At 27.9% G+C, this 27,797-nt stretch overlaps 2 protein-coding genes and 1 long non-coding RNA gene across 3 annotated transcripts; 2 read left to right on the top strand and 1 right to left on the bottom strand.

Moving 5' to 3' along the window:
* Nucleotides 1-3,493: 3,493 nt before the first annotated feature.
* On the top strand, nt 3,494-10,452 carry LOC149884775 (uncharacterized). Its single transcript, XR_016455160.1, has 3 exons — nt 3,494-3,747; nt 5,106-5,209; nt 9,825-10,452. It is a non-coding gene; the product is annotated as an uncharacterized LOC149884775 (long non-coding RNA).
* A 3,140-nt stretch (nt 10,453-13,592) lies between these two features.
* LOC145186876 (uncharacterized) lies at nt 13,593-15,594 on the bottom strand. The gene is made up of 8 exons (XM_080063173.2): nt 15,483-15,594; nt 15,287-15,391; nt 14,836-15,018; nt 14,528-14,710; nt 14,290-14,377; nt 14,093-14,178; nt 13,780-13,972; nt 13,593-13,696 (listed from the first exon to the last, which is right to left on the bottom strand). The coding sequence occupies exons 2-8, from the start codon at nt 15,389-15,391 to the stop codon at nt 13,623-13,625; spliced, it is 912 nt and encodes a 303-aa protein (XP_079919299.2). The 5' UTR covers nt 15,483-15,594; the 3' UTR covers nt 13,593-13,622.
* A 4,664-nt stretch (nt 15,595-20,258) lies between these two features.
* Nucleotides 20,259-25,951, top strand: LOC145186903 (transmembrane protein 107-like). Its single transcript, XM_090096584.1, has 5 exons — nt 20,259-20,484; nt 23,412-23,479; nt 23,921-24,021; nt 24,736-24,832; nt 24,943-25,951. Exons 1-5 carry the CDS (start codon nt 20,398-20,400, stop codon nt 25,007-25,009), a joined length of 420 nt encoding a protein of 139 aa, XP_089952710.1. The 5' UTR covers nt 20,259-20,397; the 3' UTR covers nt 25,010-25,951.
* The last annotated feature ends 1,846 nt before the right edge of the window (nt 25,952-27,797 follow it).

Here is a 27,797-nt window from a genome sequence, read left to right as displayed (position 1 = left end):
ATAGCTGGCATTATCATATGTCTGACCACGGCAATTTTTGTAGTCGATGTCTTGATCTGACAAGTACTGAAGCAGTGTGTCAGCAAGATTCTACCCTGTGTGACTGGATATATTGATAAATGTCAAAAAATGCTACATTTTTCTTATTTAAACCTACTAATAAATTTAAAGGATTGCAATTTTATAACAATAGTTATATCAAAAAGTATATTCATTTGCTAAAACCATTAATTTTATTACTACGCTTTGTTATTGTTTACGAAAGAGTTCCACTGTTTAAAACAAATGTTATCGAATTTCAAAAATATAAAAAAACACAATATTTTTCGAATATTTTATTCGAAATATTTTAAATCGATATTTTAGATGGAAAAAAATTATCACTTATAAGAATGAATTAGTTACAATTTTTGACATCGTAAAATTGATATATGAACAAAATGTGTATAATAATTGGAATAATTATAATAATTTTATCAATAAAGATAAGACATAAATATAAATTTATGTATAAATTTTTTGTGGCCTGGATTTTTTGCTGGCCTTAAGGCATGTGCCTTATTTGCATAAGGGTTAATCCGGCACTGGACTTATTTTGCCAGTTGAAATAGAATTACACTCCATGAATGAAAATCAATGTGAATATGGTTTAAAAACACAAAGCTGTGAAACCTTTCAGTATGTAGCAGTTTTACCATTACTAAAAAAGTCAATCGAAATTAAGCTTATTTGGAGTTTAGTAAAACGAAAACTTGAAAAAAATGAGTTTGTTAATAATGAATTACTATATTCATATTCAGAATGTTTAAATTGTAAACAACATGTCATTTTTATATCATGATGAATTTGAAGTGTGTGATTCAATTGCAGCTCAGTATATAGTTTTATTACTTCTTGCAGCATTGAAGAATAATATATATCTCAGAACTTCATACAATTAGTTTATTTATTCTTGTTAATGAAATGTTTATCAAAAAGTATAAAACATATAAGTAAGTTTTAAGAACCTTTAATTCAGGATTTGCTGATGTTGCAAAATGAGGGTATTTCAGTTACTGGCAGGAATGACTGGAAAAACAAACTAGTTCCATTTGTTTTCTGTACTGACGCATCTTTTAAAATTGTTGGTTTCGCATCACAGAAGTTTTGATTGTCTCGGTTACTACCATTTATGGTTGGTAATTGCATACCAATAGCTAATGTGTATTATGCTCATCTGGTTTATGAAAACGAAGCACCTAGATATTTATGCTGCATGCGTATTGAAGCTAAACATTTATATTTCAAAAAGTTTGCTTCTTCTATTAGAAGTTTTAAAGTTATAGGTCATTCTCTCGCAATGTGGCATCAGTTGAAATAGGTTTGGAAGATGGGATTTTCTGATTTTTTTCAATGAAAAGTATTAAACATCAAATCTATGTTCAAATACATTTGACAGCAAGCCTTCAGGAAAAATTATTTTCTTTTTTTTAACAATATTATTGATAAAAAGGAAACAGTTTAAAAGTATAATGTTATTCTATAGATAGAATCCAATTTCACGTGCATGATACAGTTATTTTAGCTTTACTTCATGGAGAAGAAACTAATTTATTTTTCAAAATTTATCACATTATACAATTTTGTCAACACTGGATGTTTTCTATAACTTGCTTATTTATGGCAAATATAATGAACACTTGCATGCATTCAGAGTTGTAGAAGATGAAATCTTTTCAATATACTTGCCAACAGAAGTTTGAGATTATCAACTTCTAGACACATATACAATACAAGCCTTCTATATTACTCTCAGATACTTGTGCTTTAAATAAATCTTGGCAGAAGGGTTTTTTACTTTTGTTATAGCCTATTGTACTTGCACAAAATATTTATATGTAGAAAAATCTTAACATTTACTATTAATAGCTATAAAAGTTACTGAAAATAGATTAAAATATTAATTAAAAAAGTTAGATAAATAATGATAATAAATATAATGTTAGTAAAATAATAAATATATGACAAAATTTATAAAATCTTAAATTTGCAAGGTTACTTTGCAATTTTAAAATAACTAAGATTTTATGATGTTTCAATATTAAAGTGATCTCCCATATGAAGACCATTAATATGCTGTTTGACTTCTTGACTAATTGCTTTTTAGCCCTTAGCAAATTTTCAGACAAAAGTTAAGCAAAAAAACTTTAAAAATCTCAATATCATAACGAACTTTAAAAATACTATATACTACTTTTTTTAATATTTTATTATAAAAGAGTTTAATTTACAATAATGCTACTTTTTCCGCAATAAAAGATAAAAGCTCTGCTTAAAAGGTTTAAGGAGAGTCAGCGTGCTAAACATATATCAGGTTTTTTTTTCTCCTCATATATTTTAAATATTCCGAAAAATAAATTTTCTATATGAAATAACTAAAAAATTTTATCATCTTTACTGTTTTTTAAGTTCTAAAGATAAAGGTACATTTAATTCCGTTGTGTGTGTGTGTATATATATATATATATATATATATATATATATATATATATATATATATATATATATATATATATATATATAAGTTATTAATATTTATTAGATTATTAGTACTATTGTTTGTTTAGGTTTAGCTAATTCTACGAATGGATGTGATTTCTGCTAGCTGTTTTTGGCTTTTCATGCTTTTTCATATTCTTATATAACATCACTGGATTTTGTGAATAAAAGTAAAAAGAGGTAAATATGATAGACGTCGTTGTGATTTAGAATAAACTGTAATCACGGTTTATGTGAAAAGAACCGTTTTTTGCTACGTAACAGAAGCGTTTAAAACAAAGCAACTTTTTTAATTTATTTTATCCAATAGTTTTGTAATTTTTTTATTGCTTGTAGCATGCTTTTTGTTAATCTAATCGTTGTTTAATTCATCATTTCGCATAACAAGTCAATGTAATGGTAAAACGTTAAATCATTTTTTCAACGTGATGTAAACTTTTTGGAAGAACTTGGATTAATAACAAAAGCTTGAAAAAATAATAAGTTTTGATAAAATTGTTAATCTAAAAAATTATCCAAAAATTTAATAATAATAAAAATTTGAATAACTTTTAAAATGTGAAGATCTCTGGGTCAAATATTTAGGTTTTTTTTTTGGGTGAGCAACATGGTGATCAGCTTTTTATCTGAGGAATTTCAATTCAGTGAAATGAACTTTTGGTAAATTGAAAACATTATAAGCAACATGATTTGAATTCTCTTTATTCACTAATCAATAATTCAACCCATGGTTAAATATACTCCATTAGAGGATAGTTTCGTTTCAAAATGTTTCTCTAATTTCTATTTTGTTACCAATTATTAATAAAACAAAAATGTTGTTTTTTTTTTTATTTGATTTTTCTTATGTAAATTTAAAAAACTTTCTTTGCACAAGCGAAAGTCGAAGCGATTGTCATTAATAATAGAACACTTTTTTTTATCAACGCTGTGAATAAGAATTTGTTTTAATCGTTTACTTTATTTGATATGTAGTAGCTCGCTTCTCGGCCTAATGGTTAAGATCAAGGTGTGGTATCCGGCTTATGCCGGTGTACCAAATATTTATCTGTGAAGTGTAGTCAAACTCTGAGACGGCGTTTACAGGGTCTTCCCCGGAGGAGGGTTGACACTTTGCAAGGCATCTGGCTGGAAGACTACATAAATACCTCAATTGTAGCAGTTAACGAACAATAATCAAGTCTGAGATACTTGTGAGCTTTCTAACAGGTTAATACTTTTGACGATATCACTATATGTATTATACATTAGTCATTTTTATAAATTTTTGTAAACAATTTATATACGCTCTTAATAAAATAGAACGCCTAATTTGGCCAAAGACGCATAAAAAATAATTTGGCCAAAGACGCATAAAAAATAAAGACGTATAAAAAATAATTTTCACAGGTTAAAAACGTCTAGATAAGCTTAAATCAGATTAGGTTTGAAAAATGTTTTTAGTCTAAAAAAATATTCAAGTCGACCAAAAATATCATGTCATGAAAAGCTATTCTGAAGAAAAGCTCGACCGTCAAATAAGAAAATTCAGCTATGCTTCATACATTATTAAACCTTGATAACAAGATTTCCAACTTTTGTCTAAAAGAAGAAGGAAATATTAATGTGGTACATACCTCAAAAAATTCAAAATTTTCAAAATTTACATTATCAATTTTTCTGGTCAATTTGGTATTGCTGATTCTTAAAACAAGATAAAAATTAGATTAAACAGCATCTAAATTAGTCTAATTTAGCATTTGAAATGTTTATAATTTTCTAGTTCCTTAGCAAAGGTCTTAGCAACCAGAGTGATACCTGAATTTATTTTATTTTCTATCTATATTTGTGTTCATTCAGTATGGAAATTATCTTTAAAGTCTATTGAGCTTCTTGTTTTTAAAGACATATTTCAAAGCAACTCAACCACGGTATTTCCATAAATTTACTGGATGCATGTAATGCAAATGAGGTTAAGTTCTCATTATTGAATAAAACCAAACTTTTTTACTTATAATGGGCTAAACTAGCAGAAAACTGAAATCAAAAGCAGTGCTATGTTTCAATTAAGGTGGTTATGGTTTGTTAAGTGTTTATCATAGCTTTGGTTTGCAACCTGGTCAATTAAGTATATACGGCTTACATAAATATGATATAGGAGGCATAAAAAGTTCTAAAAAAAATCAATTGATATTGTTAAAAAACGAAGAAAAAACCTCAGATAAATAAAAAAGAGTTTTGATGATAAAAATATTGCTAAAAAAGGTGAAATATATGCTTCTGAAACTTTTTAGACTTTATAGTAATTGATTTGATTAGTTTTTATTTTTTTAATGAGTTCTTCTCGGAATCGCATTTTTTTAACTTTGATCCTAAATAACTTAAAACCTGTTTTGTCAAATTTATTGAAATTATAAGGATTCATTCTTTACATAGAAGTCTATGTTTTGAACTAAAAAAATGTTATTATTTTAATTTTTGTTCTGATTTTTATATGCATTTTTGTTCTTCTTTTTGGGGAAAATTACCAGAATTATTGTAATTGAGAAAATTAGAGTTATACTTTGGATTTATTAACATTTTTTTAGTTCGGAACATGCATTGCACCATTATTGATTAGTTTGAGAAGTTTGATGTCAATATCTTTTTGCAATAAAAAGATATATTGGAACAAAAAATTTGCATAAATAGGGTATTTACATAATTATTTTTAAGAATAATTATTTTTTGTAATTTTTTTTTTTTAATTATTTTATTTATTGATTATTTTATTTTTGTCGAACTAAATCAAAATGACATGTTGAAAAAGGGTGCTTAAGAAGGTTAAGAAACTTCACCCTTCACCCTATGCCACATGATTGTTTGAATGGGCAGTTAATCTTCAATATAAACTCCAATATTGCGCGTAAATACTAAAAATTCTCATCAATCTTTAGCACTATTGTTGCGACGAAGGCCAGAGAAGCATTTCTGTAGATAAAATTGTCTCAACATTTGTTGCAATAAATGCAAGGAAATCATTTCATTAATTAAGTTGATTCAATCATCGGAAATATCGTTTTTATTTTTTATCAGTAACGATATAGCAGAACGGATGTAAATGTGTGGTATTTAAAAGGCATTAAAATATTGAAGCGGTCTAGGTCTCTTTGTGTGTGGGCTTATTTTAGAGATCAAACAATGTTTCATGCTTTTATAATGAACTACTTGGAAGTGCGCCTTTGCTTTTTAAATCGAAGCATTCAGTTTAGATTATACATATTACATGTAATAACATGATATTGAATACATTAACACTCAATTAATACGTTTGATTAAAGTGAAAAGTTGGTTTCTTTTCACCAAAATGGATTTCGTTGGTCAAATTAAGGTTCGGTTAAATAACATTTCTAAAACGGAAACTTGGTAGATGTTGAATCTTACAAAAACTTTGTCTATTTTTAAATAGAAACCGAAATGTTGAAAACCATTGTGAAGGGAAAAATGTCGGAAAAGTTCAGTAGTTTGCTTTTTCATCATACAATGAAGAAAATGATAAAAGAAGCTATTGTTAAAAGACAACGTCGCAAATTAATGTTTACAACTGTTTCTCATAAAGAATTCTTGAATGAGTATATGTTAAAATGGAGAAAATGTTTTAATATTGTTGTTTTACTTTTATTAGTAAATGTTCTGAAAACAAGTCGCAAATTGCTGGTAAAAACGTGTCATTATCGTAATTTGCATAAAAACCAAGTTACACATAAATCTTTTCCTTGAGACTTTAATGTGGAAGTTTATTTTTACAAGCTTTTAGGGTGACACACAAAAACTTTTCACATGAAAAATGCTGCATAACTGGTATTTAATGCGCAGGTGTCTATAATATTACAATATTTCATAGAGTTGTTACACTTTGAAGACGATGTCATAAAATACCAGCTTAGAAATTCTTTTACATGAAACACATTAATTGCATTTAAAAAAGTAGACCTGCACTTACGAATCATTTGGATCTCATTCAAAATATCTACCAATCAGCGTAAGAGACTTTTTGACTACGAACATAAAGTCAGAATGGTTTCGTAAAACAAGCAATTTAAGTAGCTCACCCTTTTTACTTTGATCACTATGTTTATCGAGGTCGATATAATCGAGAGCAGCTTTGGAAAAAATAGCATCGCTTACGAATCTTTTCCAGTCAGAAGCTATGTTATCAACCAAAATGCATTTTATTCTGGGATATATGACGAATGTGTCTAAAAAAGGGCAAGGTTTTTTGCATTTAGCACTTTTAACAAACTGTTCGTTCATCTTTTAAAATCGGATTTTTATCTTTATATTTATACTGAAACTTTTAAAGCCGTTTAATAATATCGCACCGTTGTTGAAACATACTTAATAACTCTTGCTGAAAAATGCTTACAATTTAGATGAGACAAGCTGAAATCATCAATAAATGATTCTTAGTTCAGAGATGAAGCGTAAGGAAAAACGAATCAAAGTGAGGATTTTAGTTCTGAAAAAGGATTGGCGAAAAACACAAAATTTAAGTAGAACTTAGGCGTAAAGGAAATGGACTTCATTCAGAGTCCACTGGTTCATCCCCAATTTAAAAAAAAACCGTCTTTCGATTAAAAAAAAAGCGTCTTTGTTGACCAATTGTGGAAAACAAGTGTTTTGATTAGAAGAAAGCGACTTTTTTGATCAATTGATAAAAAACATTTAAAAAACACCACCCAATGTAGAAAAGTAGAAACGGTATTACAATATTTATTATGATATATACTTGATTCAATAACAGCATGGTTGTATTACAAGCATAGAGGGAATATTGGTGTAACAATAGCCTCTCTATCCTTAAATTTAACGATACCAACATGAATCATTTAAATTGCTTTCTTTTTAACTCGGTACTTTACAATTACTAATGTAGTTTTAAAGATGATTGAGTGCTGAGTGTATCTTTTTAAGCTGGTGATGTGAGGAAGGAAATGGATAAAATGGAGATGAGTAGTTAGAATTTTTTTTAATAAAAGTTCGTAACTTTAGTTCTTTTGTTAAATCAGAACGGGTTTCGTTTATGCTAGTTGGTTTTTAAAGAATAAAAGAAAAAAGAAAAAAAAGAAACAATGAGATAAAATGAAAGAAGATAAAAAATGAAGAAATTGAAGTTTATTGTTGCATTATGCGTTCTTCTATTGTTACTAAATGCTTTTCGCTAAACAAAAAATAATTAACCTTAACATTAATTAGAGTAAAAAGAATTTCCATAAATTTTTTTGCGTTTTTGAAATAGCGATGAAGTATTGAACTGCTTTTAAATTTAATGGAAAATTTTGAAAAAATAAAAGTTAAAATGTTGTCACCCTGCTGCACATTGGCATACAACAACATACAAATCCACAAACAGATGCACATTTATAATTACTACTCAAAGTCAGTAAGCTGATAATACCGAAAGATCTCTATGGGCTAAAATCAAAAATTTAAAAATTAAGTGTAAATGAAGATTTATGCTAAAAGTAACTCCAGATCTTAGTTTCAATGGAAAAAAAGCTCTGAAAATATGTATCATAAGTAAAATTAGTAAAATTCTGATGCTCGTTTTTAAGGATATTCGTTTGGACGGATATCAATTAGTTAAAATATGTCAGATATTTTCTGAGTACGTTTTTGGTATTTTAATTTTATCATTTTAAAAATATATATGTATATAAATAAAATGCTCAATTACAAGAAATCATGCTTCGTTTCAAAACATTAGTATAAAAGCTGTATAAAAAAAAAACCCAAAATTCTACGATCACACAATATTTTATTCTAATGTCTAATACTATTATGAAATACTATTAATAAGCTGCTTTTGCAATTGGAGACTCAGAGTTTTCACTTTTTTCTACTTTTCAGAACACTGGAATTTTCGGTTTTAAAACTTTAGTAGTCCTTAATTTAAACATTTTAAACAGCTCGATATCGTGACTTGATAGGGATTCGATTGTGCCTGATAAAGGTTTTTTTCAGAAGAGTTCTAATTGTGAAACTATTTGAGAAATTGTTAGAAGGGTAGCTAATGATAAAACATAATAAGTTTTCATGTTTACACCAAGTTTCTCTTTCTATCTCGGAAGTTTCTCTTTCTATCTTGGGAGCTATTTTCACTTAAAGAAAACAACCGTGCTTATGACAGCGGTCATTACTTTGAAAGATGGTACCTTTGTATAGACCAGCTGCTTTGAAAAACTTGATTTTGGAGGTCTTTTGTTGTAAGCTTCATGGCATTTGTACAAATGTTAATGCAAATACATAAATGAATGTAAATATTTAAATAAAGATGGAAATAATTATTTACCAAATTAAGCGATTCTTTTCCAGATTATTTTAAAGTGCATTAACAATTAGAAATAAATTATTGAAGCTTGATTATTTCTATTAAAAAACAATTTAAAAAAAGATCTTATCTCCATATAGGCGACGTGCATTTTTTCATATTAACCGGTATAACGTGTGCCATTCGACAAAATATGTCGAATGTAAGTTTAGAGTAAATATGGGTCTGCTTCAATTTCAATTAAATGACACTTTTAATTTCAACTTTAATCGTTGAACTAAAGTTGATTTCCTTTTTTAAAAAGTAATTATCATGCCATTGCAATATCACTAGTAATTAAATTAAGTTTTGTTTCTAATATGTAAAAAAAATGTTCTAAACGTTTACACAACGCTTTATTGCCAAGCTCAGAAATGCAGGTTTCTGGTTTGGAGAAAAAGAAAAGGTCATAGAATGCAAGAGCCTAATGATGATATTTGAGGATCGCATTTTTTTATCATTAAATCTTTCAGCTTCTATCAGCGATTGCGTTTTGTATTCAAATAAAAGAATATCTTTTGTCTGGGTTCTAGAGTTTTTAACACGTTTTTTCCAGTTTTTAGCACGCTTTTTCCAGCTTTTAACACGTTTTTTCTAGTTCAGAACACGTTTTTTCCATTGCAGCAGTGTATTGTTAAAAGTAATTGTCACTCGCTGCTCTAAAATCTTAACAGCACTTTCAGGTTTTCATATTTCTATTATTTCGTCTTCAAAAACAACTAGAAATGACGGTAGATGACTGATATCTATCTTTTTTTCTTCGTATGACCTTTTTCACCTAGACGCATCATACAAAAATAAAACAACTGTTTAAAAACAGCCATGTTCTTCAAACAAATGGTTTAAGTAGCGAATGGTTGATGGACAAAAATCTTCTATCAACTTCGGCTTAACATAAATCTTATCCTAAACAAATTAATTGGTCTCTAAAAGTGCATGTATTTTTCCATTATTATAGGGATATGAAGAAGGCACATGCTTCAATGATAGATACTCTTCAATTTCGTGTATTCAATCAGAAAGATGCGAGATGTCAAGTCCAATCCAAATTAGCTTTAATCAGTAAACGAGGAAGATTCATGCTTGTACCACAGCTACATTAAGAACACGTCAAATGAGTTTGTGACACCATTTTTTGGATCAATTATGGATTCTGAACAAGTTCAGTAAATATCCAGGCTGCACTGGAATAGCGAAAGCTTCATATAGAAGTTTAAAGTTCATTTATGCTTATACATCCAAATCCATATATTTACGAGAGTTTAATGAGTAATCCGCGATAACTTGTGGGGAATTATTTAGACTTTCCCTGAAACCCTCATTTTATACACCCTCATTTTATTCATTTTTACAATCGCGTCATTTTAACACATTTAATGCATTAACAATTACATACATTAACACCTAAACACATTAGCACATATAAACATTAACACCTTCACACACGCTAATTACATCTTGAAGACGTTATTCACTACAAACTGATGAAAAACCCAATTTCAGGAATGCAAAAAGCCTTTACCATTTCTCATTGTTTTCTTTGAGCTAAAATATTTTGCTAATAGAATTAATAATAATTTAAATCATTCGTGTGACAAAAATTATCATTATTATTATTGTTATTGTTATTATTATTATTATTATTATTATTATTATTATTATTATTATTATTATTATTATTATTATTATTATTATTATTATTATTACTATTATTATTATTATTATTATTATTATTATTATTATTATTATTATTATTATTATTATTATTATTATTATTATTATTATTATTATTATTATTATTATTATTATTATTATTATTATTATTATTATTATTATTATTATTATTATTATTATTATTATTATTATTATTATTATTATTATTATTATTATTATTATTATTATTATTATTATTATTATTATTATTATTATTATTAATGATGGTTCAGTGTAGCGTAGGGGGTGTGACAATAATAAAAATGCACTTATTTCTTCTTTCCTGTCTCATGTCAACTCTTCTTGCTTAGGTCAACGCTTCTCTTTGTTGCATGATTGGATGATCATCCAGATAACACATGGACGTCGGCCCGATGTCTTGCTGACATGTTTTATATCAGCTTTAGATCGGAATCGTTTTACTTCATCGGTCCAATGTCGGTCCGATGTCGATCCGACAAATAAAATAAATGAACTTATGTTCTATCGCAAAACATCATCGGCTTGATATCTGCAAACACACCATAACATGACTTGTTCTGCGAATGTTTACAATGCGCAGGCGTAATGATACATTTACACGGTAAATGTATCATTACGCCTGCGCATTGTAAACATTCATGCGCAAATTGACGCATTACGACAATTTGCGCACGCTTAGTATCATTATCAACTTACGACAATTGTCTTAAAGTTTTCATAACCAATATTTTGAAATTTTCATCTGAAGCAAACTTTAGACTTTAGTAAACTATGTATTTTAGACTTGAGTTCTCTATCAATCTTTATCTTTATAAGTTAAGAATTGTATAGATTAGTTTTATATTTTGTAATGAAATTGGAAGTTTGTGAAGTGCAATTGTAAATTGATATTTGAGTGTATAAAAAAGTATGTAATTATTATTAGGTTAAAGAAAACTGCAAAAGAAGTAAAGAATATAGTAATTGTAATTAAAACTAATTTCAGAGTGCTCGCACCATTGATTTGTGATCTTTTCAGATATACAAACCATTACATCACCGCTCTATAAACGCTATTGTAAAAATACAATGGTAATAACATGGTAGTGAGTCCTGAAGTTTCCACTTTCACAACATTTGTTGATTTAAGAGCTAAATTTTATGAAATTTATCTATGGTCTTTTGGCTGCAGTTTGTGTTTCAAGCAGTATTGAAATCAAAAGTAATAGGATAGTTGAAAGTGAAAATTTCCTCAGTATAAGTTGTAATGCAGTGGCATATATAATTTCATATGCTGATTTGTGACAGGTTATTAATCTTTAAAGTATTTTTTGAAATGTAATTAGTATTGATATGGTATATTTTGATTGCTTTGCAAATACAAAGGGTTTACAGTATATTTATATATAATAAAGGGTTTACAGTATATTTACATATTATACAGATTCTGTGCGTGCAAATCCCATGAAAAAGAAAAACGCTGAAATTGACTCAGCAATAAAAACATGGCTGCGTGTTTCATCTGATAGAGGGGGAGTCTGTTAAGGGCGAGAGAAGACCAAGAAAGAGCCGCCTAGATACGGAGAGGTGACCAAGAAAGAGTTGATAAATGCAGAAGACTTTTTTTAGCAATATTTAAAAAGCTTCGATAAAGTTCCCATATTTTATGTTTGAGGTGTTACTTTTGTTTATTCTTCTAGGGATGCAAAGCGTGCAAAACCTACAAAGAATGAAGCAAAAAATCCAAAATACGAAATATCTAAAAATAGCATATATATATATATATATATATATATATATATATATATATATATATATATATATATCAACTTCTGCTATTTTTAGATTCTTATTTGAATATATTTTTACTAACTTTTGAATTAAACATTATATTAAATATATTAAACAATATATTAAATGTATTATATAATTATAATTATTAATTGTAATAATTAATTTTAATTTTGTTGTTTTCTTATTTGATTGAGTCTATATCAAATATACCTTCATTGGTTTACCTTACTATATATTTTATATATGTCATATATTTTATAATGTCATATATAACTTAAATGTATTTTTTCCGGGCAGTTCCTGATTGGCTATTCATTAGCTCATTCATCATAATAAAGTAAATTTCTAATGTTATTTTTACGTTTTTGTTTTCGTCCTACAGATTAACAGCCGCCCGTCAAAAATACATCAAAATTACATCTATAGCCGATTAAATACGGATGTTGCGCTCATTTTTACGTTTTTATTATTAAACAATGTGAAACATTAAGTACGGAAAGTTTTTTTTTTTAACATTGTTTATAGATTTTTGAAGTTAATCTTCTCAAATGTAGCACAATTAAAAATAAAATGGTTACATTTTGTTTCAAAATTAAACAAATTGTATATATTAATCTGTGCGTAAAAGAAAATTTTGACAATATGTTAACATTTATTAAAGATTTATTCCAAGTATGATAAATAACACACTTTAATGTCTAATAAGTAAATATTTATTGAAGAGCTGCTTCCAGTATTAAAAATACCATCATTTTTTATCTTCCAATAAATGAAGTTGTTAACTTGACAATCATCAGCATTGTGTTAGCACCTTTAATTAATTTTGCAATATGACTTTTTTAAATGTGGTCAAAAGAGCAAGTTGTATGTTGTAAAATGATGTGTGAAATTATGTTGTAAAGTTACCTGAAATATTGGTATTATTTTTTTGTAAAGTATATATTTTTGTCCAATTGATAGCTTTCTTTAATTTACCTTACATCTTCCGAGTTACTGAGTTACCTTAGATCTTCCGAGTTACCTTAGATCTTCCGAGTTACCTTAGATCTTCCGAGTTACCTTAGATCTTCCGAGTTACCTTAGATCTTCCGAGTTATCAAAGATATCAAAGACCACTTTTTGTTTTGCTTTAAGAAACGTTTACTAGAAATTCAAGTTGTTTACTGTAAATTAACTTCTTTAAAACATTTCACAAAAGTAAAGGTCATGCTTGGCATGTAACTTTAGGTAAAATAGTTTTTAACAATAATAAACTCTGTTTTATTTGCTAAATTTATTTATTCGTTTATTATAAATCTTGTGCAACAGCATCCATGAGCATATCAACGGCCTGAGCAATTTTTTCTCTTAGTTCTTCTTGTTCTAGAATAAATGGAAAAGATAAGTTAATATTTGTTTTTAACAAGCGAATTTTAATAAAGCTTTTATTTGATACTCCGTCTTACCAATGCTTCTTTTGTACATTGAGGGCTCATCTCCAAAGCTTTGGGTCCATTTATCGACAATAAATTTCACAGCTTGTTTGTAAAGATCTGTGACCTTTGTAACACCGCTGGCAACAGCAGAGCGGATGATTGAGTTTACTTCGGTTAATGACACGCTAAATTTATCAGCAATACTTCGGACGTTCTGGCATGTCTAAAAAAGGACTTCATTGTTAAAAAAATCTTTAACTGACAAAAAATTTTGATGTAGAATTTAGGGGGAAAACAATACAAAATGCTAAGAAAAGTGGGCGTTTTTTTAAACGAAGCATACCTTTTCTGAGAGGACGTTTTCGCAAGAAATTTGAGCCCTTAGGTATTCCGCTGCGTTGTTAAAGTAGTCGACGGCATTTGTGGCACCTGGAAAGAGTAATAAAAATCTTATTATCCCTGAAATACATTTAACAAATTTAGAATTTTATTCTTTAACAAACTGTTTTCCGACTAGTTAAGACAAATCTAATATCTAACCCTGAGCAATGGCTTCCTTTATAGCATTTGTAGCATCAGACACACTCATTTTAAGACTCTTTGCGTATTCAGAGACTTTATCGCAAACCTACAAAAGAATAAGCTGTAACTTTACTATGTTATACACGCCAGCTCAAACTTTTCTGAATCAATAAGAAAATTGTTACCGTTTTACAAATTTTTATGTTAAATAAACCAACTTTAAAAAATCATCTTAAAAAATAGAAATTTTAAAAACCTCTGAGGAGACTAAGTCTTCACATTTGACATTCTTGACATCGTTCAAAAGAAATCTCAAAGCTCGAGCATAGACTACTTTTGCCTGGTCAACACCATTTACAACAGCTTCCTTTACAGCTTTACTAACATCTGAAGCTTTTAGTTTAAGATTTTGTCCGACAGAAGCAATCTTGTCGCATTGCTAGAGATACCAAAAAATTTTAGGTAAACTTATGTTACCGTGTAAATAGGTTACTTTTCGTCATCAACTTGAATGTGTTCTATGATAAGTAATTAAAAAAGGACACCTCGATTTTAAATACTTACTTCAGTACTTAGAACATCAGTGCATTTGAAGTTTGTTGCTTTCTCAACCAATGTATCCTTTACGAATTGAACAATCTCTTGTGCACTTTGTAAATTCTTTTGGACGGCTTTAACGACAGCTTCATTCACAGTTTGGACCTTTTGCTTTAACTGGAGAGCAGCAGCATTTAGAGATGCGCAGGTCTTGTATGAAAATAAAGATTATGTATTTACAAATAGTTAAAAAGATTTTTCTAAAATAGTTGACAAAAATTTATTGATCTTAAATTTGACATAAATTTAAGGTCAGTAATAAAGTTGACATAAATTTATTGATACTTAAAATAATAAAGAACAGTATTAATGAAAATAAATATGATTCAAGTCCACTTAATGAATTTCAAACTATTTGTTACGTTAGATAACTTTTTTTGTTTTTTGTAAACATCAGATTTTATATTTGCAAACATACCTCGGCTGAAAGAACCTCTTCACATGTAGCGGGTAGTGATAAACTTTTAGCCGATGCATATTGAAAGAATAAAACGGACGCAAGTAAAACGATGATTGATTTCATCTAAAAGAGAAAATATCAATCAATTTCCTGATAGTAAAAAAAAAAAGTGGATGACATTTACAACTCAATGTTATTGAAGAACCAGTTTTACCTTTCAAGTTAAAATCTGTCGAAAGGAGCCTGAGAAAAACAGAAGTGTGTATGGTAAAAAGTTACTTCTGTTTTATACCTCATCTTGTTTACAAACCTGGGCGAAATTAAATACATATTGGCAGGCTGTTTAAACTTTTCAAAGCAGTTACTTAATACACCCTTAATGTAATTCATACTTCTTATGTAATTGCTGATAATGTTTAGCTATTAGCTAAATATTTGAACAAAAATTTCATTTTCTCCTCCCATTCTCTCCTTTGCTTTTTAGAGAGGCTTTTTCATTATTTCCAACTTTATAAGTCAGGAGTAGAATACAAATTATCTTTTTCAAAGAAATTCTTAATGTAATTATAAATAAAGATTTAAGAAGGTTTCAGCATTTTTTTAGTTTCCCCAGTTTCACATAATTTTTTATAAACAAATAAATTTTTCAGTAGGAATTTTTATAAAGATTCCTTCGATTGCGATCTTCGTATGACTCCTAAATAATTTCGTTTTTCCGCAAAAATTTTACGAAATTAAAAAAACTTAAAATACTAAAAATATTTAACTGATATTATATTTTACGATTTGCGACAAATAAATTAAATTAATTGGGGACAATGAAAGCGAACTCCCATTATTCTAATATGGTTAAAACTTCAGGATGTGAAGTTTAAAACGAAGAAGTTTATTGTGAAAGATGAATTTTTATACCAAATAAAAAAAATTTGAACATTGCAAATGAGTTGTTGTTATTATCTTACTTACAAAATTATGTTTATAAACTCGTAATCTTAATTACTCCCCTGAATTTCCCCACGAGTTGAATTGAATTGTCGATTTAGTTCGGTACTTTTCTATAGTTCTATTACCAATTCTGAATTGAGAACGCAATAAAATAAAATTTTTGTTTATAGCAAAAAAAAACTTTTTAGAATTCATACATTAAAATTTGTGGCGTAAATGTAAAACCCCACAGAATTTTCGACCAGTGGTAATTCATTATACAACTTACGCTTTCTTAACACAACGCCTTTACTACGAAAATATCTTCGCGGTTAAAAAAACTACGAAAAAACTTTGCGATCAATAAAGAAAATCCGAATTCCTAATTGCTTAATGTCTTTGATTTTTAAGAAATCTTAATGTTACATTACAATTTTAGCATCAATTTTGTTTTATTATAGTAGTGCGAGATATTTCGCGTAAATAATTGCGCATCTGACTAGAAACATCAACCTAGCGCATCTGTTTAGAATTCCTTGAATTTTTTTTTACTGCACGATTTAAAAATAAAAGCGAAAGTTACTCGTTAGTAACGGGTTGGTTTTTTTATAATAATTCCCGTATTCTGGTGTTACCAGTTCCCTTATTGGCGTTGTTATTTTTCTAAGCCCTACAAAATTGTTTGTTTGGTCATTTTTATTACAATTTTCAATTAATGCTCACACTTTGATTGTTTGGGTTTTCCGTAGGTTTTATTTAAAATAGAAAAAAATTCAGCATGCAAGATCTTAAAGAGAAAAACGTAATGCATCATTAAAAATTGAAATAAAATAAAACAAAATAAAAGAAGTTAAATTTATTTCTATTTTTAAACTTAACTTTTCAGAGTCAACGAAAAATAAAAAAACAGATTCCTTCCAGTAAAATTAACTTTAAAATGCTTTTAAAAATCTTTTTACTAATTTATCGTGTGTAGGTCCAGTATTAGATGTAGCCATAAAATGGTATTTCGTTAAAGAAAAGTGTCTATTGTAACTGACATCTTTTTAGTGAACCATTAGCGATTTCAGTTTTACCGTTATTGCTGACATTAGAGGTAATATCGTAAAATGTGTTGCTTGGTACAGATGCGCCGAACAATTTTATTCAAATTAAGATCGTTGTATGCAAGAATGCGTGTTTCTATTGTACATAGTGCGTATATTGAATCAAATTAAGCAAAGGTTTCAAGGTGCAAATGTTTGTAGGTTGTCTTCGCACAAGCCTTGAATATTAGATTTAGCTCAGCAACAATTCAGCATCATTTTAGGTTACAATTGGATTTCATTGAAGATAAATGTTCATTTAGTGGCGTTTTAGTATTTATGTATACTTTAGAGATACTGCAACTATCTTAAAGGTGAAACTTAAGAAAACCACTTCACATTTTTAATGTTTTACACTGCAAACAATCTTCTTACAATAAACTTAGTTTTAATGGTCTTTTTGCTTTTCATTTCGCTTTTTTAAGCAAAGTTTTTATGCTCTGATGTTTAAAAAAACCTTTTTTTTCAACCTAGACTCATTAGATTACCGAAATGATTTTAATTCAGTAAATCTGTTAAGCTTGTAAATGCGCTCTAAAGACGTTTTTTCCTTCAACAAAAACATTTTTTTGCATCATCACCTAATCACGCAATTTAGAGAACCAAAATCGTGCGGAAGACTTATATTTATTTAGTAGTGCAAATAAATATCTATTTATATTTATAATATACATCTTTATCTATGTTTGTCATACATAAATACTGTTGAGAAAAAAGAAAGTAAAAGCACTACGGTGTAAAAATGTTTAGTACAGATTTTACAGTTACGTAATGAACTCTAGTAGTATATTAGGCAGGCTGAAAATACTTTTGATAAAGATTTTATAATTGAAGACAACAGGAGAAGACGCACGGCTTTCACAGTCCAATATTTTTGATTTTTGGGAAAAACGGAAGTTTATATTTAAAGACTTTAATGTAAAACATTTTAAAATACCTCGATAATGCCGGATACCGGTTGTTTTTTTTCGCTCAGATATATTGTTAGAAGTAATAATTAAGAGCCAGTATTCGAAGGAAAAGGCACTAATGTAAAAACTTGAATTAGGACATCAGTGTTTTTTTCCCCGCATAGTCTTTAAAAAAATGACGAAGTTTTTTAATACTGTTTATTCATTTAGAATGTTTGATTGTATTCTGAAGTCATAAAAAGAAGTTTAAAATCAAAAGATTGAGTAGTGAAAAATCTACTTTTTATGAACTATATAGATAGTTACAATAGCATTTTCTAAAGTTCAGCAAGAAGAAATATTACACAATTTTTTTAGTCACAAAATCAATCACATAAAAAACACCTGAAAAGCAATCAAGCAGTTTATAAATAGAATGTCTAATAAAAGTAACAATCCGACTAACATACTCAACAACAACAAGGCGAAACTAAATCTAAAACCAACTCTTAATCCATGCTATCCAATTTTAAGAACTTCGTTAATACGATTGCTTCAAAATTATCCAATATTGAAGGAGGAAACCCTCAACTGTATAAATTCAACAAAATTACAAGGAAATTGAGTTGGACCAAAGAGCCTTCCAAAAAAAGACTTTTAAACCGGTGCCAAGAATCCAACGTAAAACGCTAAGTATAATTTTCAAAAGTTGATTTCGTAAATGAACATTTCTTGATGATTTCTAGTTAGCCAAAGTTGTCCCAGTCCGCAAAAAAGGAACTGCGGCTGTTTGTACCAACTGTAGCCCAAGTTTTCATCTTTCTAAAAATAATCTTTGAGAAAGTTATGTATGACAAGATATAAGATTTTTGAAATACAAATAAATACTTAAATAAGTTTGGTAACAAGGTTGGTTTTCAAAAAAGTATCCTGCTCCTCACCTTCTTATCGAAATTACAAATATTTTAATAGTTACTTTTGAGAAAGGACTCTCTGTTTGTAGATTTTTTTATCGATTTACAAAAGGGTTTTTGATGCCACAGACCATGAAATAACATTTTTTATTTTAAAGTGGCATCTTCTCAAATAATTAATCATTTGCATTAGTATCTTTCGGGGATCCAAGTGAGTACCACTCCTCTTTATCATTTAGATTGAGCAAAATCTTTCGATCAAAATTCAGAAAAGTATCATTATGCTGATTATACAAATCATCAATAAATATTAAACTATCTCCATAAACTAAATTAACATATTAATCAGGATATGGCCAGTCTTATTCAACTACTTCGAATAAGAAAAATCTAACTTCATGCTAAAAAAACAGTGAGAATAATATTTAAGATTCAACATGTTATTTTTATGAACAACACTGTTAAAAGTCTTCCAAAAAACTTTGAACTTTAAAACAAGTGACCAAAAACTGTCTTTGTGTAGTAATATAAATTGTCGCGGTGATAGATGAAAATTCACTAAGAGCACATATAAATGAGCTTACTCTTAAATGAAGGTGTTCCAACAGAATATTAGCAAATATTCGATATATCTTTGAAACGTTATTAAGCATTAACGTTTAGTTTTCAGATTATATTTTCGAAAATTGATACGGTATGGTACGCAAATAATTCTGATACATACCAGAGTAACCTTTCTTGGAACCCCCCTACCGAATACCCTTAAAAAAAAAAACTTCTCCGTAGGCCCATTAATCTGCTCTTAAAATTACTCCAATTCTACCTAAATAGCTATGATTTCGTTATTCTTAACCTCTGCAATTTTTCCTTTGTTTAAAAATACATGCTAGAATTTTTACTATTTAAATTTGTGAAATTTTACTTTTATTATGATTAATTTGAACTTTTTATAATTTTTTTGTGCATCTTTTATCATATTTATCCTATGCGTTTTATTTGTGAATAATTAATTGAAATGCCTTATGTTTTTTTTATTTTTATTGAAAAAAAACATATTGATATAATAGTTAGGTCTAAATTAAGATCATTAATAACATGATTTGAAATATCAAATTAAGCTATAGTTTTTTTGTTTTACACCGTTTGCTTCTTATTAGAGGCGCCAAAAAAAAGATTTGCAACGGGTGCAAAAAATTTATTTACAATATTCACACACTATTACCTCCTAGTGAAAGAAATTTTTATCTTATGGAGAAACAAAATTTAAAATTTGTATGTTTTAGGTTTTAGCAACTTCAATCTTTAAAATGTAAAAAATGAATGCTGCTGGAACTTTTATTCCTGTCCGATTTTTAGCTTTGGTGTCACATTTTGTAATTTTAGTCACTCTTTTCTGGTCTTTGGTAAGCTAATCATAACACAGTTTGAATATTTGTTATATTTCTTTACGCAAATTCAAACATACACATACATTGACAAAATGAGTGAGACAAAAATTTTTATTCTTAATAATAAGTACTCAATACTTTTTTAACTTTGACTTGATTTAGCTTTGCCATGCTTTTTTATTATTAAACTCTAAACAATCATTAGGCTTATCCTAATTTAACAGGTATCCTTAGAAATAAAATATTTATTGAGTGCATAATTTTAAAGAATTTTAAAGTTTAAACATTTTTTCCATAAAATGAAAATTACATTTACATAAGAAGACATAAAAGGAATTTTATGTCTTTTAAAGTTGAGTTAGAAAGGGACATAAATTATGAAGCATGGTCTATTTTCTCCAAGCAACTTTTTTTAGATGATTTGGTATGGAACATCCAATCATTCTATGGTGCCTCATGAAATTTTGAAATTATTTTATTCATGAAGTAGCAAAATAATATTTTGAGTGATTTCTAATAAACAAGTAACACAAAAACTGCTTTAAACCATTAAAAACAATAAAAACAACCCAAACCATTTTAAACCTGGTTTAAATCACAAGGCAGCTAAACCTGAGAAACCTGATCATATGCATCAATAGAAAAACAGTTGCTCAAAACACTTATATGTAAAACTGTAAAAATTGGTATGTGACCATTTTGAAGGGTAAGGAATTCAAAGATTACACTTAAGAAGAATTTGATTTTTTAAGTTTAACACAAGATGAAAATTTTGCCATCAAAAAGTCAATCTCTAGTAAAAGTAAACAACCTATTAAGTTGTCTATTATTTATCCCCAAAGATTACATTAGTACAGTTTTAAAATATAGCTACATATGTTTAATTTCTTGTCATTTGGTGAATGTTTTGCATCTGTAGATGTTTTTTTTGTCCATTGAGCTGTGAATGTTTTTCACTTTGCACAAAGTATTAAGTTATGCTAACTTTTTTTATTACAAAACATACTCTGTTATGAAGTAGCATGGTACAGACTCCAAATCTGAATGTAAGACTAAGAACTTAATATTAAACAAATCAGCTACATACATTGAGGCATATTTTTACTTTTCATCTCTGATGATTTTGTTTTTTAGAAGCAATTATAATTTTGAAGCTTAAATCCATCAATTCAGGTTTTTATATTCAAACTTGTTTACTCTAATAAATAATTACGAACTTATACAAATAATAGTGGTTTTAATTTGAGTATGATATTGTTGTTAGGAATCCAACAGTAGCTGTCTCAATTAGGCTAAAAAGGATTGTTGACAAGGACTATGTGAGAAGAGAAACTTTATATTTTTGTCAGTTTATGTGTCATGATTCAGTGACTAAACCTAGCAGCTCCATCTGAAAAGTGAAATATTGTAAATGATGTTTTTAATTAAATCTATTTAATGCCAGTCAGTGATATTTTGTTGCACAAAATAAACAGAAAATGTATTGTGAGACTTATCAGATAAAAAATAAATTATTTTTGTTTGACCTTTCTTGCAATAAATTAGTTTTGTTTTACCTTTCTTGCAATAAATTACTATAGGATTATTTTAAATTTTGTCACAATTGACAACTGAAATTTTCAATAAAATCACCCAACATCAAGCATTGTGTGTATTGTGACTCCTGTGTATGCTAAGTTATGTAAAAAATCAATGAGTCCATTAACTTAACATACTCTCCTTGTGCTTTAGATACATAGGAATGTTTACTAAGGTTGTCTATTTTTTCACAAGGTTTAGATTGAGTAATAGGAGAAGTAAATCAACATGCTGCAAGATAAAAAAATACTTAGCTTAACTAATTATTTAAGTATACTTTTAAAGCATATTGTTTTGGGAAATTAAGATGAAATTTAATATAAGAATTAAGTTACATATGTAATCCATACATAAGCATACTTTTATAGTTTTAATAGCCAAAATAGGTTTGGGATCAGTAATAGTGATTAAAAATCTTTATCAGTATTTTAAAATAATTCATTATTTGGTTGAACAGATGTTTCTTCTATTTGCTTTGGCTTTTTTCATAACATTGTCTGACTGTAGTTTTTAGTATACAGTATTCCCTTTGTAATACCATGAAATTAATTGACAATATATTGATTGTTTTTTAACCAGTTTTTTAGAGTTTGTTTCATGATCAAAAGGTAGACTGTAATCAAAAGTGTTAATCGAATTGTTTGTGTTATTGTTCTGGATTTTTGTTTTGGAATAACATTTTGAACACAACTTCAAACCAAACAAACTTGCTCTTTTAATGTCAGAGCAATCTTTAAGGATATACATAACATGCTTAAGAGGAAATAAAGTAGTTATAAAATATCTTTTGTTATTATATATAAAAAATCATTGATGAAAAAAATAAATAAAACATTAAATTAATTAAATTTAATATTGTATTTATTGGTTAAACTTTAAATTGTCAAGTAGTCAGACACACTATACAAGTTCTTCACTAGTTCTTCTTTTTCATTGTGTGTCATTTTTATTTAAATTATTTAACTTTCACTAACAGCATTACAATAGTAACTTTCAAAAACGCACCTTCATATTTTAGTTAAAACAGTTATCAAATCTACTTCAAAAAGATAATAAAACTTCCAAACAGATAGACTGACATGACAATACAACAAAGCAGGTAACAGTTTTTAAAAACTGTTGAAATACAGAACTTCTTAAAAGTGTTAAAAGAATACTAATTAGAACTCATGTATTACTAACAAATACATTTTACGTAACTAATCACAGATTATCTTCCTATTTACTGTTACTTGGTCATACAAAATGTAAATGTATATTTATGTCAATATTTAATTAATATTTGCAATTATATTTACATATAGTTCTAAATATTAATTACTTTGTGTTGATCGCACTTTAACATTGTTTTTTTTTACTTTTAGGATATTACCTTGAAAACATGTTTATTAACTGGGTACACCAATGAGGATTATGAAGATCAAAAAGAGAAGTAAGTTTTTTGTCTTTAGTCCATAACAAATTAATTTTAAAATCAGTCTATAACTAACTAATCTTAATTCTAACATTTTTTAATATAGATTTTTAGAGAGAAAATAATATGCCAATTAGTATCCACTAAAAAGTTGGATAAAATTGGATAAAACAAAGCCAATATCTTTGAAAAAATATTGTACAAATTTTATGGCCTAAGTTGGTTGGATTAAGTTAGCTTTACTTGGTGTTTGTATTATATATAAGCGACAAATAAAGGAAACATCTTGCTCAAAATGAGAATTTCATTATTTTAAAGTTATTAATCTTTAAGTTTATTTAACCTTTAAGTTATTAAATCTTTAACTGGTGATCAGAGATATCTGAGACTTTTATTACAAGGATTGTGATGATTAGATTAGTTGTTGCTTCTCATCCTTCTGTTTTATATATTTTATAGTTTGACTGTTGGGTTTTCAATTTCACTTGCGCTGTTCATCTTTGAGATGCTGAGTTTTCTTTCTGGTGTTTCCATGTTTCAGAGTGCAATTGCTATGATATGTATCTTTTCTGATGAGTTGCTTTTCAAGCATGAAAAATTTTTTTTTTAGATTTAATTTTTATGCTACTAGTGTGGGGGGGACAGTGATGAAAGTTCTTCTCATTTGAAACTCATTTAGTGTCAAATTAAATATCTTGTTGTTTAATTATTTAAGTGTTGTAGACAGATGAAACTTTTCTAGAACAGATTTAACTGCTGATTACATCGTAGCCAGTTAAATGAATGTTTAAAAATAAGTTTTAAAAACCCCTTTGTTTTTGCCTGAGCTGACGATGTCCATGCCTTATACACTTACCTCTTTATAAGAGATTTATAAACTCTATGATAGATTTGCAGTTTCCTTGCAACTTTTATTTATTATTATAAGATGATAAATAAAAATTTTTATTTGTTGCCATCAGATGATTTGATAAGAATTTTAGTTTTTATTCGTGTCTAATTAATGCTTCACTCACCATTTTTATTAATGCACTTTTAGTTAACCTTTGCATTCCATCGCAATTAAAACACTTTTTTTTCATTTTTCATTCAAATTGCGACTAAAAATTGAATTAAACCAGCAGAAAATAGAGAACTTTACATTCTGTTTAAACCCACTTTTTCACGTCAACTGAAGGATAAAAATGAAAGATATACTTACAAATTGGGTTCAAAAAAGATATGATAAAGTCATTGCTGTTGATGATTATCTAATTTCCTTGAAATATGAGCAGCTATAATAACTCACGTAAGTGCCTCAATATCTCTCTCTATGTTTATACTTGAGTATTGGACATGTGAACGATTTTGGTTCATATTTGGTTTCTGCAGGTAAGTGTTGAAAAGCCAAAAAATTTGGTAATTTATTTTTAAATCTTGTTTAAACTTTTTTTCTTTATTTTGATTTTGTTGTGATTGCTGTTTTTACATTTTCTTTCCAGTGTTTTACCAGCTTCCTTAGAACTTCTAACGTTGTTGCTATTCGTAATTTGCAAACGAAGATATTAAAGCGTTATTTTAAAAATCTTATTAACGCTATTTCTTGCAAGCTTTCTCGATTGTTACGACGTTAAAAATGCTCTTGTCAGCATGGGTTTTTATTCTGTGAAATAGAGATGTAGTATATGTATTTTTCTTCTATTATAAATCGTTCTATAAATATAAGAAATCCAGATTTTTTAATATTTTCAATTACAGCCATTTCAACATTTAAGTTTGGTTTTAAGAAATAGCGTACAACTTGAAAACGATAAATTAGGGTGGAATTTAATAAGTATGTTCGTTGATTATAGTTACTTTTAACATTATATTTCGCCAACTTTTGCTAGATAGTTCTGGAAATGAATTGTTTGACATATATTTAGAAGTACTCATTATTTCCATCTTATTTAACGGTTTTCTTTTAATATCACCTCTACCTTTTTGCAGAACAGAAAGATTATTTTTTAATCCTTAAACAGATTTTTGTATTATTTGTAAATAGACATGTTAAGATCATTTCGTTTTACAAGGACCATGTGGGGCATTTGTAATGATAGATTTGGACTTTCGGGTATATTGTTTAATCATAGACAGGCTATCGGAAATAAATAGTTAATGTAACTAAAGTTTTGCTTGTCTTTATTTCGGAGAAGGATCAAGGCAAAGATTGAACTTTGATTCAGAGTTGATGAATGTAGTTGAGGAGAATTGTGAATTTAAGAGTTCTAATATTTGTGTTAATTCTTCAATTTCTTTCATCGTGTTAGTTTTGCTTTAATGCTTTTATCGAAATTTAAAGAAATTAATCACGAAAAAAACGCAAAAATAATTTGGAAAAGGTAAAAAATAGTTTGTAAAAGGAAAAGTGTAAATAAACTGAAAATATTTTCTTCAAGTTATGAAAATATTGCTAAAAATGTAAAATGTTTTCAAAAGTTATTTACAAATAGAACAAAGTTGCAGTTAAAATTTGTTTTTTTTTAACTGAAGTTGTTATCTTTTTCAAGTTTTTTAGTTTACTGTTTAACAAACTTTGGTGGGGGAGGGGTGTTCGCAACATTCGCAATTCTGTCCGGATGCGTAGGACCCCTAGATGTTGTAGGGTAGGAATATCTCTCTTCTTTAATAGATACATGAGTCTAAAATGCAATATTCTACTTGCAATATTTCTTTAGCTCTATTTAAAAGTAAGCTCTCCCTTTGTCACCGCTTCGTGTTTCTTTCTTTCCTATTTTTTAAGGAAGGCTGGAGCCAAATATAATTATCTAATGCGAAGACGCACAGTTACCACTAAGTAAATTCTACGAAAAAGTCATTCGACGAGTTACTTTAGAAAATCTACTAGTTTTTTTTCAATACACTGGCACCATCTGTAACCATTTGAAAATTATGATTATTAAGTTTTAACCCAAAATTTTAGCGATCTATCTTTTAAGTTAGGCTCAAATGGTTGCTTTTGATTATATTTTAGATTGGAAAAACCGGCGACAATTAAAGTTGTCTTGGAATTTCCTTGAATTCGAACTTTATCTTGACGATGAAGCATGGCCTGAAACTCTTGTCACTTTTTTTTTTATATTTGTTACTTTTTCTAAATGATAAACTAATACCATTGTTACTTGTTTTGACTTAAAAGTTGATGCACAACTATTGCACTATTACTAGAAATGCACAACTATTTATACTTAAAAGTTGAAGGACAATATTTTCACTACTACTAGAAATAAATTGAAAAAAATAAATAATTTTTTCTGAGACAGTCGGCAGCGCATTTAGAAAAATCAATTAAATTCGGCAAATAAGGCAAAACAAAGCCAAGAAATCAACAAAATGTAAACTAAAAAAACGGTAACATTTTATTTACAGGGTAGTTGTATACAAAATTGAAAATTTCGAACTAATTTTATGCAAATTTTCCACATAACTTTTTTCTGTTTGTTCAATTGGACAAAAAATTACTTAAGTTGTGGAAATTTTCTGAAGTTGTCTTGAATTGTTAAAACAGCTGCTGAACTAAGTTACCTGAAGTTACCTGAAAGAGCTCTATTCGGATTTGTTAGCAAAAGATGCGGCTGCATTTTTTTTCTTCATTCAATCTAAAAAAGAATTTCTTATTCAATCACTTAAAATTCTGAAACCGTTTCTTACACCCCTTCATTTTCAATTTAACATGTGTAATTGAAGACATTTTTAATTGGTTGAGAAAATTAACAGATCCATTAGTTCCTAACAGTTCTTCCTACCTTCTTTTACCTCTCAGCCACTGTCAGTTCTCCTCACCTTTCTCAATTTTCTTAAAAAAAATAAAAAAATTAAAAAAAAAATTACAACAAAATTTTAGGAAAATAGAGAATAGCTAATAGTAAATAGCTTGATGTTTAAAATGTTTATACAATATAAACAATTAATGTATATCAATCATAGATAATCATTTAACTGGTGTTAATGATAGTTCATTAAAAACAAATTTTAAATGGTAAGGTAACACATTGACAAAGTTGAGGATTTTTCACTTTTAAATTACATTCATCTTTACTATATGATTTTCAGGTTGCTTATACATTTATTTTGGGTTTGGATCTTGTACCTTGCGAGCGCGGAACTTTATTATAAGTGATTTATTGGCATACTTTGGATGTTATTTTCGCATATCAAAAAAGGAGGATTGTAAAACGCCCACAAAACGTTTCAAGCTAACACGTTGTAAAATGCAAATATAGAGTATTTCATAGCAAGTTGTGGTACAGTCATTTCTTGTCAATTTGTAATTATTAAAAAATAGAGGCAGAAGAAAAAAAAAAAAAAGAAAAACATT

This window comes from Hydra viridissima, unplaced genomic scaffold (genome assembly GCF_058129835.1).
Source record: "Hydra viridissima isolate aposymbiotic clone 2 unplaced genomic scaffold, HvirCarnegie_v1 scaffold_8, whole genome shotgun sequence".
NCBI classification, from domain to species: domain Eukaryota; kingdom Metazoa; phylum Cnidaria; class Hydrozoa; order Anthoathecata; family Hydridae; genus Hydra; species Hydra viridissima.
This window is presented reverse-complemented; position numbering and strand designations above follow the sequence as displayed.

Coding starts and splice junctions, on each gene's coding strand:
- LOC145186876 (XM_080063173.2), bottom strand. CDS start 15,391: ATGAAATCAATCATCGTTTTACTTGCGTCCGTTTTATTCTTTCAATAT. Junction 14,179..14,289: donor AAAGGAAGCCATTGCTCAGG/GTTAGATATTAG, acceptor TACTCTTTCCAG/GTGCCACAAATGCCGTCGAC. Junction 13,697..13,779: donor AATGTACAAAAGAAGCATTG/GTAAGACGGAGT, acceptor CATTTATTCTAG/AACAAGAAGAACTAAGAGAA.
- LOC145186903 (XM_090096584.1), top strand. CDS start 20,398: ATGAATGCTGCTGGAACTTTTATTCCTGTCCGATTTTTAGCTTTGGTG. Junction 20,485..23,411: donor TCACTCTTTTCTGGTCTTTG/GTAAGCTAATCA, acceptor TTTTACTTTTAG/GATATTACCTTGAAAACATG. Junction 24,022..24,735: donor GAGTGCAATTGCTATGATAT/GTATCTTTTCTG, acceptor AAATATGAGCAG/CTATAATAACTCACGTAAGT.